The sequence below is a fragment of the Spinacia oleracea genome, chromosome 2 (genome assembly GCF_020520425.1).
Source record: "Spinacia oleracea cultivar Varoflay chromosome 2, BTI_SOV_V1, whole genome shotgun sequence".
Classification (NCBI taxonomy): Eukaryota; Viridiplantae; Streptophyta; class Magnoliopsida; order Caryophyllales; family Amaranthaceae; genus Spinacia; species Spinacia oleracea.
The window spans coordinates 97,973,567-97,993,076 of record NC_079488.1 but is presented as its reverse complement, the minus strand read 5'-3'; the positions used below and the strand labels follow the sequence as shown (position 1 = coordinate 97,993,076).

Sequence of the window (19,510 nt, the reverse complement as noted above, 5' to 3'; positions counted from 1 at the left end):
TGCAACAAATCAGTGGAGGGGAATTGGATAAGAGAAACAACAGCCAATTTTCCTAGAGGTAATTCTAAATTAGTAAAGCATACTTTTGGACAATTAACCTTTTTACAAGCAATGAAGCAATTTACAGGTCGCAAAAAATCTGACAGACTGCTAATACCTACCAACAGTTGAACAGAAGGATAGTAGTAACTAACCCCCTGACAGTTACTAACTAAGATGATTAGTGGGCAAAACGAGACCCATTGTTCAACTTTCCTGCGTAATGACTTGATGAAAACAAATCTCAAAATGTTCCAAAAAATGTAATGTCTATATTATTAGAAGAAAAACGCCAGTAATCTAAGTCAATCACAATCTTAACTAACTACATAACTGGAGAATAAAAGATAGTGCTAAATGCTAACAGCCACAGATTTGCTAAGTCAATTCCAACACTATCATCAAAAACATGGATGCAGATGAAACTAATTCAGTCTCACAATCTTGATCTAGAAATATGGTTGGAATATCTCCTGCTTCAAGTCCTTAAATGCTGAGATATGAGTGACACTCTGCAAATACTACGGTAAGGCTCTTACGGATATCTATCGTGCATAGGGGTGGTAACGACTACTGCTGCTATAGCCTTCCCTACCTCCATACATCGCTCCGGCTCCATATCCACTAGGACCTGAGCCATAGCCAGGAGCTGAGTCATAGCCAGCACCTGAACCTGACCCTGACCCTGACCCTGAACCTGCCCCTGAACCAGAACCGCCACCATAGCTATCACCTCTGCCAAACATCCCTAGGCCACTACCATATCCTCCACCTAAAGCCCCACCATATGAGCCATAACGGCCAGAATAGCCATAAGAAGATTCTCCTCGATACCCAGCCATACTGGAAGCCCCACCAAATCCACCATAACCTTCTCCATAATCACCACCTACATAGCCTCCATAATCACCCATCCTAGAAGGGTAGGCTCCAAATGCCCTATAGGAGGAGGCAGGACTATAACCACTTCCAAATCCACTATAAGTATCAGGGTACCCCCTCATATTACCTCCATGTGTGCGTACCCTAGAGTTACTACCAAATGCAGAACCTGAGGAAGGGTTTGAGGCTTTCTTTGGTTCAGCCTTCTTGATCTCAACCTACAACAAACAATTGAGTAAAACCTACAGTCGTTAATACCTGAGATCCTGGCTAGAAAAGAAAATAACCCCATCAATAATTTCAAAGGTCATACTGAGATACAGCCAAAAGATCGACTTAAGTACTACCAAATTGGAAACCCGACAACAGATGACAAAAGACACAGAAATTTTATAAGAATAAGGTATATTACACCATTGTTTAATTGATCTAAACAGAGGTGACATAGGATACACAGTCCTAAGAAAGAGCCAGATAGCTAAACTCACCCTTGAACCATCCAATTCGATCATGTTTCCATCAGCCAGAATATCATCTACAACTTTTTCATTGTCAAACACAACGAAACCAAATCCTCGAGATCGCTTTGTAGCATGGTCAAGAATGATCTCATGTTCCACAACTTTACCGTACTTTGAGAAGAAGTCCTTCAAACCATCTATTCGGACATAAAGAATCAACAATTGAGCAAATCAGTATCAAGAATGCTAGCGAGTAACAACCATGTCCAAGAGGAAAATAAAACAATAAATACTAGTTTAGTAGCAGACCTTCTGTCACGGTTGTCGGAATGCCCCCAACAAAGATCTTCTTAGTCTTAAAACCATTTGCTTGTGCAGCACCTTTAGGTATTGTCCTTTTGATTTCCACCTAGAACAATTATTTAACATGGAAACATATGTTGGACATTCGAAATAAAGATGTGGAAAACTGGCACAGAGGAATCCAGTTAATATTGACGAGAAAATACACAAGCAATCTAGGTGGGAAAAATTACAAGTTACACTAACCCATTCGTACTTTCATTCCCACTTCAACTCTCCATTCCTCCACTCTCAATTAGCATGTATAAGTATACTTGGAATAATTAGAGAGAGAGAGAGAGAAAATAATTCACAAAAAATGATATTCAATTGAAGACGGTCAAAATTGTTTAACAGGATCAGCATCACTAGAATTTGCTTACTATAAAGGCAATAGAATTTAACATGCCAAAAACTCTTTATTACAATATAGTTTGTTATTGTCATGCTCACACGAGATATAGAACTCCACTCACCCCACAACACCACGCGATCAAACAAATACAATAAAATTAATCTAGCAAACACACACACTCGATGAAGTAGGTCCTTGACATATTATTGATACATACTCCAAGCAGGATCTTAAGAGAGGACAGTAAACACCACTGTCGTGGTATTAGATCTAAAGCCTTATTTGGTTTCCCATTCACCAATCGTTACTTGTTAAGAAGTATTAATTCATGGAAGATAGGCATCCCAAGCAGCACATAACTCCCATGCATATGCCATCTACCTTCAGTTCGGTTAATAGTGAATATTTGTCACAAAAACAAAAAGAAGCTCCATAAAAAAGGATATCAGAAACCAATCAGCCCCACCAAAAGAACATCTCATGTGTATTGGTGAACTAGAATAGCACATATCACTTACTCTTCCATTTACAAGGGATCTCTACGGCTTAATGCAATGTATGAAAGGTCAAAGTAAGCAGAAGTTCAAATCAAAAGCGTCGCCAACATTTCAGAAGGAGCAATGTTAAATCCCAAGTGTTAGTTCTTTCCACCTTAAAGCAATAACTTTGGGAAAATTAAGTTCAAATCACATAAATGCTACCAAAGTTCTATTCACAACTAAAATAAGGTAGGATAAGATAAGTTCATAATTGAATTCCAGGTGAAAGACAACAAAACTAGTTTCCATTTCAAAATTCCAATAACCTAAAAACCCTTTAGTAGATCCCCCCTTCACAATCATGTAAATTACTAAAATAGACAGGGAGATCCAATGTCTCTAATGAGCAAAAGCATTTCCAAAACTGCAAAAAATCAAAATTAAATACTTTTCTGTACCTTTGTTCTTTTCAATTTTCACCAAGAAAAAAATTAGGTTTTAAAACATAGGGTGTTCAGATAAGTTCCAATCATGTAAGGACTTCTAGGCTCTGTTTGGTAGGGCGTAAGGAATGAAAAGAAAATTCCATGACTCCCTACAAAGTGAAAAATCCTTTTTCATTTGGAAGGGAGGGAAACCACTTTTGCTTCTTTCCTCCTTACCCCCTCTCCTTTCTTTCCTCAATCTTCACCATCTTCTCCCATTTTCCTAAGAGGTACCAAACAAAAGAAAACTAGTTTGGAATTGTGTTTTCCTTGTAAAATATTTTCTATGGAAAATCATTTTACAATGAAAACGTTTTACGCCCTGCCAAACGGATCCCTAAAGTTCAATTTGAAACCAAAATAATTTCTGATAAGGTCTGCACAAGTGAATTACGAGTATAATAGACGAACACCTAAAATTACTAAAACTAAGATGACCTTAAGATTCCGAGAACCCGAAAAATCTTCCATGGGACACCCCACCATCATCAAATCACTAAAACCAAGAAAATTTGATAAATGAAATAGAAGATTACCTGCTTGTCATTAATCACATGGTCCTCCTTAATGACGGTATCAACAACAGAAGGATCAGAATAAGTGATAAACCCAAAACCCCTTGGTTGTCCAGTGTTCCGATCTTTCATTATCACACTATCAATCACTTCCCCATACTTCTCAAAGTACTTGGTAAACGTATCTGCTCAAACCCACAACTCAAGAAAATTACTAAAAAAATCAAAACTCCATATCAAAAAAAGGGGATTACGCCATCAAGAATCACAGAAACTATATTAACAAAAAAATACGAGAGACTTACCAAGATTTGTGTTTTTTGCTAATCCTCCGACGAAAATTTTGCTGATAAAAGGCAAAGAAATTTTTAATTAAACCAGATTTCCTGTAAAAAAAATAACGAATTGAGGAGAGAAAGAGAGGGTACCCTGGGCTAGCGCCGTCGACTTCATTGATGCCTGCTTTCTTGGGAACCATTGTGAAATCAAAGCGATTTGCAAGGGAGGAATTGCAGAAACTAGGGTTTTTTTTTCAAAGTTTGATGTGCGGGGAAATAAGAGAAGACTGGGGTCGTTTGAGGAGCCTGAGTAGATAAGTAAACAGGTTGCCGAAGTTTCTCGATCGACCACTCTTTTCGTTGGGTGATACTCCTAATAAACTGTGTTTTTTTTGCCGACATATAATTACCTTAGGTACTAAATGCAGTACGAAAAACGCTAAATGTAAAATTGCTTAATGAAACTTAAAACAAGTAAAAGACCAAAATATTTTTTAAATTTTAAAACTTATATTGCTTTACACTTTCACGCTGCAAAGGAATTATGATCTACTGCAAACGCAACTTGTGCTCCTTCAAAGCATCCGTTCTTGACGTTCCTTGTTTCCTTGTTCAAATAATTTTTTCAATTTGATGTTTTGTAACAATTTTTCGTAATTTCGTGTATGAAAAAAGAGTTAATATAATGTTAGCCTATAAAATTAATTTAGGTGAATTGAAACGGTTAGAGTCGACTGTCGGATCTTACCACCGGCAATCAGCTTCGACTACCGAATTCTACCACCGAAAATCTAATACAACCGACGTCTGGATATTCCGGTATAACCCCAGAGAATTAATCTTGGTTAACTGAGTTTTATTTGAATTTAAAAGCATTGCCCATCAATTGTTTGTTGAAATTATACTTTATTTCATAGTGTACATCTTACGATTTTTTTTGAGGAATTGCATTGTTTTAATCATGGAGTCAGTAACGACGAAGGTGGGTAGATTGGGGTAACAACAAAGTTCAGGTTTTTCAACTATACATAAGTCAAATGAGCATGTAATCCCATTAATTATGGCAAGGTTTTCGACACCTTAAATTGGGTGCCGGATAGTTTATATGGCGGTCTAAGTGAGGGTGTCGCACACCTCTTCCATTTGGGTGCCGCACTCCCCTTTCGGCGGTCTAGTTTGGGTGCCGCATATAATTGTCAGCGGTGCAATTAGAATACCAGAAAGTTGATACGACGGTATAGTTCGGTTTCGTTTTACATTTATTCCTCCTACAATACGATTTGAGCAAAATTAAACCCGATTATGTATGGTAAAATAGTCGTCGTTGTGTAATTCATAAGGCCGGTCAAGCCCCTGACGCCAGCAGAACGCCATGTCAAGGCGGAGTCAAAAGCAACCTCCCTCTCAGAAAATGGGAGGCCAGTGGTCATGGAAAACTCGAAGGGAGTAATGGTAATCTCTCCCCAGCTCATGTGAAACGTGTTGGTAGTGTCCCACCACCACTCCAAGAGGGCCTGTGTCCGGGCTTTGACGCCCGTCATCCCCCTAAAACCTCTCACCGCCTCCTAGAAAGGAGCAAAACCAGTCTGAACCCAAATCACTCGGGTCTCCTCGACATCAAGAATGGTATGAGAGACATTCCAGAGCTCCTTTAGAGACCAAAACACTGGGATCCTTGTCCTATCAGTCTACAAAAAGGGTGGATCAATACAAACCTATACAAATTCAAGTAGCAAGTTCAAGAACATAGTACAAGGCATACCAAGCCGGCACGCGGCCGCTGAGACAAGTGATGTCTCGGGTGGAATACAAGGTCTGTGGGCTGCTAGCCATGACCGTCAAAAGTGGGTCTTCCCCTCGGGGTCATGCCTGCAAGGAGTGGCTATATCTCAACAGCTTCTGTAATCCCCCGTAAATTTATAAAGTTATTAATATATTTTAACGTATAATTAATTATATTTAAATGAAATTTGTGAATTTTAGTAATAAATGTATACATATATTGAATGTATATTTATTTTATTTAAATGCATTTTAAATATTTTAACGATTTATGTGATATGTGTGTTTTATATAGTGTTTCACCCCCGTCCCTTAGTACTTTTTATGTGTCAAATGAGCTCTTAGGAGCCATTTTTAGTACTAATATGCGTTATTGAGTGTGCCTTGAGTTTCAGGTTTGATTATGAGAAATTGGTCCTTTTAGACCCGTTTCATGGTGATTTAGGCCACTACGCGAGCCCGAGGAAAGTTCGGGACCTTTTTCGTCGACTTTCGGGAGCCTTAGATGCTTATGGTTGAGCCCCGAGAGTTAGACTCGGTGATATTGGCGAAGGATATTGAAGATTGCAAATCGCCCTGTGAGCTGAGGGCGAAATGCGACCATCGGGCGGAAAGAAGAGGAAATTAAATTCATCTATGCGGATCGGGCGCACTTCGCCTGGTCCGGATCGGGCGGCCAAATGAGAGCAGCTGTGAAGATTTCGCAAACCACCCGATCGGGCGGAATTTGGCCCGATCGGGCCGACTGTCGAGCACTTCGCCCGATCGGGCGAAGCGTCGCCCGATCGGGCGAAGCGTCGCCCGATCGGGCGAAGCGTCGCCCGATCGGGCGACGCCAACCTCCAACAGTTTTTCGCGCATTTACTTTTCCGTTTTTTAGGCTTTATTTTGGCAAACTATAAAAACAAGCCTTAGTTAATTTGAGAGACACCTTATTTTCTAGTATTAGACCCTTAGTTTATTTTCTCTTAATCTAGTTTTCTCTCAAATTTGTTCCAAGCACTTATTTTTAGTTTCAATCAAAGCTCCAATTTTTAGTTCATCCTTTTGTTCTACATTTAGGTATTGCTTTCTATTTTGCTTTATTAATTACTTTTGATCATGTTTTCCATTATGTTAATTACTTTGTTATTTGTTATTATGCTTGAGTAATTTATTTTATAGGGTTTGGAGATCCTTGAATAACATGAAGGGATATTGAATAATTGTGATTGTTGGCATTGTAATTAATTCCTATTGATTGGTTTATTTCACTATACAATTAGATTTGCGCAGGTTTAATTGTGGTAGTTATGCAATATCAAGTTAAGATTCGAGGAATGCAATTTGATGTTTAGGCTTGTGCCAATAGGTGGAATTAGAGTTAATACGTAGCGAGAGCCCGTTAATTCTAAGTCTATGATTAGTATCCATTCGAGAGAGCATGCTAGTCTAATTAATTACCTTTGTTGATTATCGTGATTGTTCGTTGTCCTGGATTGTTATTTGTTGGTGAACCTATGCCCTAGATTCCTTAATATATTGATTCATATTCGTTTAATTATCGTTCGTAGTCTTAGTATACAAATCACCAACCAATTCTTGTTCCCAATAGTCTAGTTTAATTAATTGATAGTAGAAAGAACGCCTGTTTCCCTTTGGATTCGATCCTGACTTCCCTTGCTACCTAGCTAGTGGACTTAGGTTATTTTTTATTAGGTGATACGACTTTAGCCTATCATTATGCAATCAAAAATAATTTTAGAACTTTATGTTGAAAATAATTTGAATTACGAAAACACGTTTGAATCTGGAAAACAATCCTAATCGATTTTGGATTCAAATACTAGAACACAATCCTAATCTTAACCCAATTAGTAAAGTCCAAGTAAATAAACCCCAAACCCCAATTGTTTACTCACAATTAATCTCTCTCCTCACAACTCTCAAACCCTCAAACTCACGTAACTCCCTCTCTACTCTCATACAAACTCACGTACCCTTGTTGTTGCGCCTCCCCATGTTGCGTCGCCGCCGTCAATCAACCACCACTGCCGGCGCTTCCTCCTCCGTTGTCTGGTAACTCTTCTCTTCTCTTCTCTTTCGTTCTCCTCCTTCTCTTCTTCTTTCTTTCTCTTTTCGTTTTATCCCTCATCCTCACTCGTGGTTCTATTTGCAGCGCAACCACCACCCACCTGCGAAACCAGCCGCGACGACCACCAGTTCCTGCGTCTTCGCCGACCAACCAGCACCAATCTCCGCAACCCTCCTCCACACATATCAATTCTTTACTTCGTTGCTTGTTGCTTACTCTCGACAGCAACCGCGTGCCCAGCCGTGACCACCAGCCCACCCGCAACCACCACCATGCCCCAACGCGTCGCCTAGTTCGCCTGACCACCGCCGTTGTCGCGTCCTGTCCGCCGGCCAACATCTCCTTCCCTCCTTTTGGTTAATATCTTAAAAACCCTAAGCTAATTAAATGTTTTAATTATGTTTTATTATGTAATTTACGTTTTATTGAATTAAATGTATGATTTTTATTATTCAATTATGAATTTCAGATTTATATGTTTTATGTAATTTAATTATTAACTTTCAGATTACATAATTTGATTTAAATAAGAGTTTGAATTATTTAAAGCATTAATTTTAAGGTTTTAATGGTTTTATACCATGGTAGAATGATTAGGAATTATTAAAACTATTATTTTTATACTCTAAGCATGATAATTTGGTTTTGGTAAAGCTTTAAACGAGTTTATATTGCTGGAAATTTAAAGAATGGTGTTTGATAGAGTTTTTAATGAATTTCAATCATTAATTCAATAATCATTATGCTAGGATATTAAATATCTAAGTTTCGATATTGGGGAAGGTTCTAAATATGCTTAGAATACTTTATTATTGTTGTGAATTATTGAAAGTTGATTGGGAATCTTTATTGGTTGTTTTAGGCGGAGAATTCTCTGTAGGCGACTTTTGAAAGTGTTAAAGTGGCCTATCAATTTGTTTACACAAGGTACATACATACCTGTGTGTTTGTGGATGTGTTCTGTAATTTAAACCATGTTGAATATGTCTATGAACTTGGTTGTATTGAAATTTACATGTTTAATGCCGTTGGATGAACATGTGGAACATAGAGTTTATATGAGAATTATAACATGTTAGCATGGATGATTGGTGCAAGCATGTCAGTTGGGAAATTTATATTATTTTATATATATTGGTTTAGATCAATTGATCGTTGTTCCCTTTTAACGTTTCACTACTTTATAAGGGACGAGGACCTTGTTTAGTAAGTTGATACTTTACACCTAAATAAAGGTGGTTAACCATTATTAAAGGAAATATTGAATTAATTGGAATGAATTCTTGATTGACATCTTTGTGATCACTTATTTAATTCCAAGATAAAAACAGTTGTGAATACTTGTTGATTATATGATTTATGTGATTGATGAGTCATAACAAAGTATTAATTGGTAAACCATGTAAAGTGAAACTGAGTAGCAATAGCTTTAGACTGTGCACGTCTGAAGTAATGGACACTTAGGAGTTGGGGTCATGGGTCGCCTATGGATTTTCCTGGGGCCGGATTGATCACCGGTTCTATTTTATTCAAAAGTTCATCGATATCGCAGGTCATTGGGGTTACGGAGTCGCGCCCGTACCTCATATTCCTTAGTGAAGGCTTCTAGTAGACAACTCGGTCCATTGACTATTTCAATTAAAATAATATTAATGCTATAAAAGTCTAGCCTATTCTAGTCAAATGTGGTTTTCAAGTTAATATGTTTTGGTTTTCCTTACTTATGTTTATTAGTATCATGTTAGGATTGTTCGTTTAATATAATCATGTTAGAATTATTATTGATTTAGTATGTAGTACTCAGCTTTGCTGATTACGTGCTTTGTTTGTGTATGTTGATCATGATGGCTATGCCTTATTGATCTTGTGATGACCCATTTTGGTGAGCAGTATCTAAGGATCAATAAGCATTTTCCATCTACAGGTTTGAAGATGATGCATCATTGGGATCGGGATTGGAGAGCTTGTAGTTTAATTTAATTTTTAAGTTGGATTTGGTTTGTTTAAGTGGACTTTAAAACTTGTTGAATTAGTAACGTTGACTTTGCTTTTCGTGTTTTGGTTTTGGAGCTAGTCCCGTAGTTGACCATTTATAAACTTAAAGTTAGTTATTATGTTTTCCGCTGCAAAATTCTGAATAAGCAGTTACGTTTTCACACGGGCGATAATGCCTTGATAATGCTCTATGTTTTATATTAAAAGTGTTATTTTATAAAAGAGAGAATTGTCGGGGTGTTACAGCTTCGTTGTCCGAAGCATCCTCCATAGCTGCTCGGCTGCTCGAGCATTCAGCAAGCTTCCTCCGAGTATGCCGAGGCATACTAAAGCATTCAAAATACAAAAATCAAACATCCAAGTCCGGGGGCTATCTTATACTAGCACGTACAAAATTTCAAAAGCCTAAAAATCCCCAGTGGTCGTACAAGTCTAGCCAGGGACCTCTATTTCAAGAGACTATTCAAGGTCTACACCAACGCCTAGGCTATCCGTGCCGAAGCAGGTATCCAACGTCTACACCAACGCCTAGGCTATCCATGCCGAAGTAGGTATCCAACGTCTACGCCAACGTCTAGGCTATCCAAGCCAACTTTTTCACAAGACCCATAAAGGTCCTCAGTGAAGTCACTATGTACAAGTGCTAAGTACAAGATGCAAGATACGAGAGTTCAAATTCAAATCCTACAAAGTTCCAACAGTTCAAGTTCAAGGTGGCTACCAACCAATTCTTTTTCATTCAAAGTACAAGAAGCCTACTACTATTTAAACATTTTCGTAATACAAGTACAACATCAACAAATAGCCAAAGGGAGAGAGCAATCAAACTTTGAGAGAGCAAGAAGAAGCAAATGAATGTGCTCATGCAAAGAGCACGGCGGGGGTATTTATAATCAAACCTTGCGCTGGGCGCTGGGCGCTGGCCTCGCGCTAGGCGCAGCCCCTGATCCATGTGCGGAATCTTGGCACGGTCATCCGTGCTGATTATACGTACTTTGTTGGTACGGTTTTCTGCACCAGGCATCAAACGTCGAATCATGCTACTTTTCGATGAACACGAGTATACATTTGTTCCACTAACATCAACAGATAAATATCTCAAGCATACAAAGTCCGAAAAATATGCGGATTTAAGCTTTCTACTGCCAGCGGATCCAAGCTCCGGGAAAGTCAAAGAAATTCAAATCCCAGGAGTCAGTAAAAAAAACTCTTCTCCCTGGTGGATATATTCCCCAACGGCTCAAGCCTCAGACAACATTCAAGACAAGTACAAAAGCCAGCAAATTAACTCCGGGTATTCAAAATTCAAAATTCAAAAAATCGAAAAACAAGATTCAAAATTCAAAATTGTCGATGCTAAGCTCCAAAGGCAGAAAAACAATACAAATACAAAGATCAGAGTCGTCAAGCCGCGCGGAGGTAGACTCTATCCTTTTTTCTAACACTTGTCTTGTGCAGGTACCGACGTACAAAGAATGGTCTTGATTGTAGAACATCTTGACCATTCTTCGTCCCTATTCGAAATGAAAGCTATACATAAATGCACAATTTAAGCCTTGCCTAACTTCATTGACATACTTGCAATTAAGAGTACAAAACATGATTAACTATACTTGACGTGCACGTAAATAAAAGTGTGCAACATGATTACTAACATGCTTTTAATTAAGGGGTCGTTTGGTTGGGCATTTTAGAATGACTTAGAATGGACTTAGAATCCATTCCATCCATTTAACTGTTTGGTTGAACTTTTTTGGAATGGAGTCTCATACCAAAGGGGTTCTATCTCCCATTCATATCACTGAAATCTCATGCCCACCTCTTACCCCAAGATTCACAATCCATTTCACCAAACTTACTAACCCTAACTTATAAAAAAACAGACGACCGTCCACCATCTTCAACCGGCAACCATCACGATGACATTTTGATCCGGCAACCAAAACTGGTGACCTTCAATCCGATGACCAACACCGACAACATTCTTTCTAGCAACATCACCGTGACCGTCCAATTTTCTCCGGTGGGTTGATTCGCGTCGAAATATATCAGCTTTTCAAACTTTTTTACATTTAAATCAATTGTATTTGTTGATTATGTTCGCTTCGCTTAACGACTATACATAATTTAATGGATGAAGCAGAAAATTTTGGTTTATAATGGATGTATTGGCGTGGTTTTAAACTCACATTATTGGGTGGAATTTAATGAAATAAAAATTTGAAAGTTCACTATCGAATGTCCTTTACATAGAGGAACAACATTGATTTAATTCATGGTTGATCAAAACATGTTAGTAATATGAGTTGTACTTAACTTGCAATTACATATATTCTCTCACCTTACAAATTGGTTTGTGTTTTTTTGTTGCACAAGAACTTTATCTAACAGCTTAGAGATTGTTCTCACCGTAGTCTGTCTTTATTATTGGCCTTGCATGAGAGTTAGCTCTAGTAAAATTGCTTCAAGTTCAAGAAGGTGGGCTTTGGCTATTGCTGTAGTTTCCTGTAGCATTTGCATGTGCCCTTCGTCCAGCCAGTGCTATAGACCTATAGTGTGGTTGTATGTCGGTTTTCTAGAGCTGCTTAGTGGCTTCTGATAGATTGAAATTCATATTTCTTGAGGTTGCTCCTATCGGGTTGGTACTTCTCATCTTCCTCTATTTCCCCTGATATGGCTTTGTATAATACATAAAAGTATAATTAATATATACATTTAAAATAATCAGATGCATAATCCATTCAAAGAATGAACCTAACAACATGAATGAGAGATAGAATCAATTCCTAGATCAAACCAAACAGTGTCAGATTTGTATGGGAAATATAATCTATACATCCTTGGTATGAGACTCCATACCATTCCATTCCATTTCAACAAACCAAACGACTCCTAAGAGTACAACCATGATTTAATGACATGCTTGTAATTAAGAGTACAAACATGATTAAAATACGTACTAGACATGATTGTAATTAAAAGTACAACATTTATTAACTTGCTAACATGCATGTAACTACAAGTCTACAAGTACATCATGTAACTAAAAGTACATACATAAAATAACTTGACTAAGCATGTTTGTTATTTTTTAATTCAACAAACATAACCAACTAATCAAGTACACAAGAATCATATAATAATTAATCCACATTCAACATGTAAAATAAACATAAAATAAACATGTACGGAGTATTAAATTTTTTCCTAGACATGCACGTACCTCAAATACGTAATATAAGGGGACACACTTGTAATTCATTAATTAATTAGAAGTCTCCGGGTATAATAAATTAATAAACCAATATTAATCATCTATTAATTAAATTTTCAGAAATAATAAAACCATTATAATTAATATGAAGTTATTAGTTTTAGGTTAAATAATTAACCTAATTAATTCCTTGATAGCCTAGCATGAAAGTCATTTTTAAACATGCATTAAAACCCTAAAATCAAAGCTTTTATAATTTTAATATAATCTGAAAATTCAATTTAATAATATTATTAAAATCTATAATCATAATAAATAAATAATCTATATTTAATTACAACTAACAAAACTAATATTATTTTTGGAAAACTAATTAAATAATATAAATAGAGAAGGAGAGAGGAGGGAACAAGCGAACCGGCCAACCACGAAGATCGGGATGCAGCGAGGTAATACGAAAAGGAGGCAAGCAGTGCGGTGGCCGAAGGCAGCATACTGACAGGCTAGATCGCACTCCTATCAAAGATAAACCTGACGTTCACCAACTAAAAATATAGCAAGGGAAGCAGGGATCGTATCCACAGGGAAACAACGTTCTTCTACTATTAGTGGACTAATCTAGACTACTGGTAACGAAAATTGGATTGGTGTGTATATTAAACTAAAGCAAATAATCAAATCGGAAAATAACAATATTAAAGGAATCTAGGGCAGCGGTTCACCATAAATGCAGACCGGGATTGGACAACGGACAATAACAATCAATTAACAATCATAACTAGGAAAACATGCATCTCTCGAATCTTATGAATTCCTTAGGATAGAACAACTAGCGGGCTCTCGCTACGTACTAGAAATAATTCCTATCTAATAGCCACAGACCAAAAACATCAGATTTATACCTCTCGGCGCATAATCCAAGGTTAATCAAACTCAAATCAAAATAATCCGGCCGAACAGAATTGACGAGAAATAATAATAAGCTATAGAAATTATAATCAATCAATCAATAATCAAGTCCACATATAATCCCAATCATGCATTCATGGATCCTCTAAACCCTAGAAATTGAACTACTCACTCATGATAATAAATAATAACGCAATTAACATAATGGAAAACATGATTGAAGCAATGAATTAAATTAGAGCAAGAAATAATACCGAATTAAAGGACAATGGAATAATAAAGCTTGAATCTTTGATTAAAATTAAAACTAAGTATTTGGAGAAAATAGAGAGAACTAAAATAAACTAAGTAATTAGAAACTAGAATAAAAGATGTCCCCCAAAATAAATAAGTCTAAGCTTATATAGTTTGCCTAAAACAAAGCCTAAAAACGGAAAAGAAATCACGCGAAATACTGCTGAGGTTGGCGTTGCCCGATCGGGCGACGCTTCGCCCGATCGGGAGAGGTGCTCGATAGTCGGCCCGGTCGGGCCAAATTCTGCCCGATCGGGCGGTTTGCAATAAGCTCAGAACAGCTCCAGAAAGCCGCCCGATCCGGACCGGGCGTTCGCCCGGTCGGGCGCGCGTTGAAGACTTCAGTTCTTTCTTCCTTTCGCCCGATGGTCGCATTTCGCCCTCAGCTCACAGGGCGATTTGCGATCTTCAATATCCTTCGCCCATATTACCGAGTCTAACTCCCGGGGCTCAACCATAAGCATCTAAGGCTCCCGAAAGTCGACGATAAAGGTCCCGAACTTCCTCGGGCTCGTGTAGTGGCCTAAATCAACACGAAACGGATCTAAAAAGACCAATTTCTCATAATTGAACCTGAAACTCTAGGCACACTAAATAACACATATTAGTACTAAGAATGGTTCCTAAGAGCTTATTTGACACAAAAAAGTACTAAGGGACGGGGGTGAGACATTATATATATAAAACACACATATCACATACGTGGCGTCGGGTTGCTGCTGCTGATGCGGCATGGTCGCAGGCGCGGTGAACTGGGCCCGGGTGCGGCAGCCGAAGGGAAGAGGAGTGGGAGAAAGATAGAGAGGAAAAGAAAAGAGAGGAGAGAAAATAAATTAGGGCTTTTGAGGTTTAATGAATTTTGTGTGAGATTTTGAGGCTCAAGGGTTGTATTTACAGGCTTTGTGGACTTTATTAAATGATGAAAAAGACCATTTTGCTCTTGTTTTAAAATTAAAAGACATGACTTCTAATTCTATTTGAATTTGAGTTTTAAATTATTTTTGTCTCCAAAAACAGAAATAGCTCGCCTATTTTTTTATATAAATATTTCTCTTCCCAAAATAGAAATAATAAATATTTCTAATAAAATAAATAAAATATGGAGTACATTTAAATAAATATTTAAATGTAACTTTAATTTAAAATTCCTTTAAAACTACTTTATAAATATAATAAATATATTTATAATTTAATAAAAGTACGTAGTATTACAGAGGAGGCGTTTGGTGTTGATGGTGTACTTAAGGTGGATGCAGCTGACTGGTGTTGATGTTGGTGAGTCGAACAAGTGGTTGATGAGGTTGGTGTAGAGATGGAGATGTCGTTAATCACTTTTAAAACATAGCAACAGTCGTGCATGACACGAGATTAATACTAGTTTTATTTAAAAAGTGGGTATATTTATTCAGTTAATAGATCACCATGTAGGAAATCATTAGATTTCATCCAATGAGAAATAAGATTTCTAATTTATTCTATAATAAAAAATGAGGGTGTCACATAGATAAATAACCAGGTGCCACATAGATATTTTAATTAATTAATTACTAATATAACTCTAATAGTAGTAATAAACACTATGCACGAGAGTCTTCTAACCAAAATCAAACACTCTAATAGTTTAAGAATAAATCCAATAAGCCAAATATTGTAAAACATGTACTCCATATAGCCTTTGCACTATTGATTAATTAATTACTAGTCTGTGCCCGTGCGATTGCACGGGTACTTATAAAAAGTATAAAAATATCTTTAAAAATGTTGTTAACTACAATGTTTATATTGTGTGGCACTACCAAAACGTATCTAAATATTGTATGTATCTTAAGCAAAACATAAAACCCAAAGTAAGAAGCTAAAAAGTATCCAAAATTAAATTCTAGATCCACGATGGTCTAAACACATTTGAAACTGAAAAGATGACTATGTTGATACTTTAGTTTTGTTGATATCCTCTCATAAATTACGAAATTCTTCTTCCCATTTCACTTGAAAAATTACTGCGACCCAATCAATTGGGAGACTAAACTTGAAAGTGAATAATTGGTTTAAATTGTTTCCTTATTCTTTCATGCCCAATACTCTTAATTATTCTTATTTACAATTTAGTCTGCCTATTAATTATTCGTGAAAACTTTGGTTGGTTTGTTTCTTTGTTTTTTTTGCTTTTTTAAAATTGCCTCGATTTTCTTAAATAACAGTGCATGACAGATGGAGATTGAGGTTTTAAATCCCTCACAATCCTCATCACTCCGATTTAATAATATAGATTTCGTACGTACTAGAGTACTCAAGTATAACACACTACAACTAATAAACTCAATCCATAGTTTAATTACAATTTGGGAAAAAGATCCACAATATTTAAAAAGTGAGTCATCACAAATAAAGTGGTATATTGTATAAAGTATTAGTCCGGTAGCTACTGAATTTCATAGAATAAAGTTCCTATTAATCCTAAAATTTAAATAAAAATAATAATTGTAGTAATCCCTACTTATATAAAAAGCCGAAACCCAAAGTTCTTTTGTCGTAATTTTTTTTCCACTTCTACCCCTCCTCTTGATTAATTATCACAATCAAACCTTGATTTATTTTATTAACACGTGTCTTTTGGTCTTTGCATCCCTTATCTCTTCTCTCAACAGAACCTTGATATGTTCTTAAATAAAAATGCAGAGAAGGAAGACATTGATGGTTAATTGAAAGACATTATAAGATTTTTCAGGTATTTACCATGGGCCATAAATAATACTCCCTCCGTCCCTTAATACTCGCACCGTTTTGACTGGATACGTTTGCCAATGCACAACTTTGACCACTAATATTTTAACTACATATTATAAAAACTTATAAAGATGTTAATATTTTGAAAATATATGTTAAGATGAAGCCAACAATATATTATATACTAAAATTTATTTTCATGTACTAAAAATAAAATAGGGTCAACATGAATTATGTGAATAGTGCAAAAAGTCAAAACGGTGCGAGTATTAAGGGACAGAGGGAGTAACCATCTTCAATTTAAATTTTATATCAATATTTTATTTTCATTTTTTAATTGTCAACCACAATTCTAAGTTTATCTTCAATTCAAAAATCCAAAATATTTAAAATCAATTCTACTTCTATATCACAGATATTTCTGATTGTGATTTTGTTTATTTGTCTTAGTTAGGATTTGTTTAATTTTTGCATGTTAAATTTTTTAACAACCTATATATTAATTCCCAAATTTCATATTTTATCATTCACCATTTCGAGAAAGAAAGATTGGGATACCAGATTTAACAATCGATTCTTTGGTACTTTTTTTTAATTCATTGATATAAACCACGTGCAACGCACGTACCGTTAACTAGTAGAAGAAAATAACTATACTAATATAATAGATTTGTTTGTTAAAACAAACTTATTTATACATATTTTTTGTCATTAGAATATTACAATTAACATAAGATTAGTAGAATACGTCATCAAAAGTTTAGAATATAGTTACACGGAGTATAACTTTTATACAATATATTTGTAAAAAAACTGTGCATGCACGAGCTTAAAATTAGTCTTATTCAACTGAAAGATATTTTATCATTAAAATATTTTATTGTTGATTAACGTGACATGATTTTCCAGACGGATTTGAATATGCATTTAACTAGATCCATTTTTAAATGGGATTGATATTACTCAAAATTGTAGATCTATTATATATGTCGTGTGACTACTTCACTTGTGTAAAGAACATTGCCAAATTTAGTAAAAAGTACCTTATATTACATAAAAACTTTGTTTTTAAAGGTTTGAGTGTTGAAATCTAACTCATTACTAACCTTAAAAAACGTGTCAGACAGTTACAACAAAAACTTTGACATAATAAACGTAAGATAATAACATGTTTTCGAAATAATTTTTCAAGGGAAGAGATTTTAAGGTAAGGATAAGGTGACTGATCACTAAAAATGTTGTATAGCAAAATCAATACACCAACAACTAATTTTAATGATAACATTTGTTTATTTTGAATTATCCTCGCTCAATGACGTAGATGATTGTTTTTTACCTGGTCTAAACACTCCCTCTCTCTTTTCTCTCTTCTCTCTCGTCTTTTAGGGTTTCAGTTTTATTGGTCGTTTAGGCCGGAAGTAGTCTAATTTCTTCGAAAATTAGACTATTTTCGACCCTTTTTATCGCTTTTCATTGTTTTTCTCTTCATGTTTTGTCTTGTTTTGGGTTCTTTTCCGTTGGTTTGTTCCCAATTTATTCTTGGGTTGTTCCCAATTTATTTGGGTTTTTCCTAGAGTTTTCTAGGTTCTTGATTCTCATTCATTGATGTGAATTTTATTTATGGTTTCAATAATTGGGAAGGAGATTTGGATTCATACATGTGTAGGGTTTATCATCAACTCGTCGTTCAGAACAATTTGTGCGCAGATTGCGAAGGCCTCTACTTGGAAAGATGTGAAATCATCGAAAATCACTGCTCACGTCAAGCTAGAAGCGGCGGAGTACGAGATGTGCTTTAGGATGCAGAATAGTAATTGTGTTGATTGTAACGGTTATGTATTTTCTTTGAATCTGTGGTATGCAGATCTATTTTTATCATTGTAGATACCGTATGACCGATTATTAATGATATTGTTTTTCCCCGTCAAAATAAATAAATAAATTATCCTCTTGTTTCAACTAGGTAATGCTAAAGAAAATTCTGGATGAAATAAAATAGTGATAACTTAGTAATCTTTTATGTCCAACCTTCATCATTTTCAACGTATATACCTATTTTCTCCACAATAATAGTTTTAGACTATTTAGTTATTATAGAAGTTAGTCCTAGTGGCACAATATAGTGTACTTGATACAAAATTTAATGCAAATATCAGGATACAATTGTATAAATACGGGAAAGCACTATTTTTGGCATGTTTAACTGTTGGAAATTAAAAATATTAAAAAGTAAGAAACAAACCCGTGAAAACGTTGCAGCCTTAATATTTGATTTGTTTCCCATTACTTTCGTATGAAAACTAGATAGATATGGGAATGTATCACTGATACAACAAATCATTTAACTGAATTTTTAGTCACGTTATATTCACTTGCTGAGTCATCATTCAGTTTAATATAAGGCTAGGTTACTTTCGTACATGTTGCTAATTGTCATATTAATTCACTTACACGTAATTTCGAGAACATTCAAGACCATTTTAATTTGAGTCAATTTTAATTCAATTTGAGCCAAATTTAATTCAATTTTGATAGAATCAATTTTACCGTTTTGGCAAATGCAGAAGCCTAAACTGACCCCTTAAGTGGGGTGACAAATGTCAAATAATTGCGCCCAAGGTAGAAAAGGGTTGTCAAACAATAACAATAAATAAGATCGAAAACAAGTATAGTTATGAA

General features: G+C 35.8%; 1 protein-coding gene across 1 annotated transcript; it reads right to left on the bottom strand.

Annotated features, from left to right (window-relative positions):
* Nucleotides 1–289: 289 nt before the first annotated feature.
* LOC110787950 (heterogeneous nuclear ribonucleoprotein 1) lies at nt 290–4,191 on the bottom strand. The gene is made up of 6 exons (XM_021992586.2): nt 3,987–4,191; nt 3,864–3,904; nt 3,580–3,743; nt 1,692–1,791; nt 1,410–1,579; nt 290–1,139 (listed from the first exon to the last, which is right to left on the bottom strand). Exons 1-6 carry the CDS (start codon nt 4,034–4,036, stop codon nt 585–587), a joined length of 1,080 nt encoding a protein of 359 aa, XP_021848278.1. The 5' UTR covers nt 4,037–4,191; the 3' UTR covers nt 290–584.
* Between the last annotated feature and the right edge of the window lie 15,319 nt (nt 4,192–19,510).